This window comes from Salmo trutta, unplaced genomic scaffold (assembly GCF_901001165.1).
Source record: "Salmo trutta unplaced genomic scaffold, fSalTru1.1, whole genome shotgun sequence".
Taxonomy (NCBI): domain Eukaryota; kingdom Metazoa; phylum Chordata; class Actinopteri; order Salmoniformes; family Salmonidae; genus Salmo; species Salmo trutta.
The window spans coordinates 250,890-253,389 of record NW_021823104.1 but is presented as its reverse complement, the minus strand read 5'-3'; the positions used below and the strand labels follow the sequence as shown (position 1 = coordinate 253,389).

General features: G+C 45.2%; 1 protein-coding gene across 1 annotated transcript in view; it reads left to right on the top strand.

Moving 5' to 3' along the window:
• Window positions 1-2,500, top strand: part of LOC115188867 (caspase recruitment domain-containing protein 11-like) — an 85,643-nt gene that overhangs the window by 52,167 nt on the left and 30,976 nt on the right. Inside the window, 2 exon segments of the mRNA XM_029747693.1 lie at window positions 2,206-2,223; window positions 2,225-2,413. Coding sequence (XP_029603553.1) covers window positions 2,206-2,223; window positions 2,225-2,413 — 207 coding nt within the window.

Sequence of the window (2,500 nt, the reverse complement as noted above, 5' to 3'; positions counted from 1 at the left end):
CAGAAAGATACTACTCTGGACCAGGTAACACACACAGAAAGATACTACTCTGGACCAGGTAACACACAGAAAGATACTCTGGACCAGGTAACACACACAGAAAGATACTACTCTGGACCAGGTAACACACAGAAAGATACTACTCTGGACCAGGTAACACACAGAAAGATACTACTCTGGACCAGGTAACACACAGAAAGATACTACTCTGGACCAGGTAACACACAGAAAGATACTACTCTGGACCAGGTAACACACGAAAGATACTACTCTGGACCAGGTAACACACAGAAAGATACTACTCTGGACCAGGTAACACACAGAAAGATACTACTCTGGACCAGGTAACACACACAGAAAGATACTACTCTGGACCAGGTAACACACAGAAAGATACTACTCTGGACCAGGTAACACACACAGAAAGATACTACTCTGGACCAGGTAACACACAGAAAGATACTACTCTGGACCAGGTAACACACAGAAAGATACTACTCTGGACCAGGTAACACACAGAAAGATACTACTCTGGACCAGGTAACACACAGAAAGATACTACTCTGGACCAGGTAACACACAGAAAGATACTACTCTGGACCAGGTAACACACACAGAAAGATACTACTCTGGACCAGGTAACACACACAGAAAGATACTACTCTGGACCAGGTAACACACAGAAAGATACTACTCTGGACCAGGTAACACACAGAAAGATACTACTCTGGACCAGGTAACACACAGAAAGATACTACTCTGGACCAGGTAACACACAGAAAGATACTACTCTGGACCAGGTAACACACACAGAAAGATACTACTCTGGACCAGGTAACACAACAGAAAGATACTACTCTGGACCAGGTAACACACAGAAAGATACTACTCTGGACCAGGTAACACACAGAAAGATACTACTCTGGACCAGGTAACACACAGAAAGATACTACTCTGGACCAGGTAACACACACAGAAAGATACTACTCTGGACCAGGTAACACACACAGAAAGATACTACTCTGGACCAGGTAACACACAGAAAGATACTACTCTGGACCAGGTAACACACACAGAAAGATACTACTCTGGACCAGGTAACACACAGAAAGATACTACTCTGGACCAGGTAACACACAGAAAGATACTACTCTGGACCAGGTAACACACACAGAAAGATACTACTCTGGACCAGGTAACACACACAGAAAGATACTACTCTGGACCAGGTAACACACAGAAAGATACTACTCTGGACCAGGTAACACACAGAAAGATACTACTCTGGACCAGGTAACACACAGAAAGATACTACTCTGGACCAGGTAACACACACAGAAAGATACTACTCTGGACCAGGTAACACACAGAAAGATACTACTCTGGACCAGGTAACACACAGAAAGATACTACTCTGGACCAGGTAAACACACAGAAAGATACTACTCTGGACCAGGTAACACACACAGAAAGATACTACTCTGGACCAGGTAACACACAGAAAGATACTACTCTGGACCAGGTAACACACAGAAAGATACTACTCTGGACCAGGTAACACACACAGAAAGATACTACTCTGGACCAGGTAACACACAGAAAGATACTACTCTGGACCAGGTAACACACAGAAAGATACTACTCTGGACCAGGTAACACACACAGAAAGATACTACTCTGGACCAGGTAACACACAGAAAGATACTACTCTGGACCAGGTAACACACAGAAAGATACTACTCTGGACCAGGTAACACACAGAAAGATACTACTCTGGACCAGGTAACACACAGAAAGATACTACTCTGGACCAGGTAACACACAGAAAGATACTACTCTGGACCAGGTAACACACAGAAAGATACTACTCTGGACCAGGTAACACACAGAAAGATACTACTCTGGACCAGGTAACACACAGAAAGATACTACTCTGGACCAAGTAACACACAGAAAGATACTACTCTGGACCAGGTAACACACAGAAAGATACTACTCTGGACCAGGTAACACACACAGAAAGATACTACTCTGGACCAGTACAACAGAAAGATACTACTCTGGACCAGGTAACACACAGAAAGATACTACTCTGGACCAGGTAACACACACAGAAAGATACTACTCTGGACCAGGTAACACACAGAAAGATACTACTCTGGACCAGGTAACACACGCTCCTCTGTATCTCTCTCTCTCTTTCAGAGTTTGCCCAGAGACGTCCCCCCCGACCGTCATCTCTCAGGTGATGGGGGAGGAGCCTAAATCTCTTGGCCAATCAGAGGGCTCCAGTGACGAGTCGCCAGAGGAGAAGTTCTTCCTTCCGGAACCGCGCCTCAAGAGACGACCCAACCTGAAAGGAGTGGTCAGCACACACAGACACAGACACAGACACAGACACAGACACAGACACAGACACAGACACAGACACAGACACAGACACAGACACAGACACACACACAGACACAGACACACACACACACACACCACACCACACACC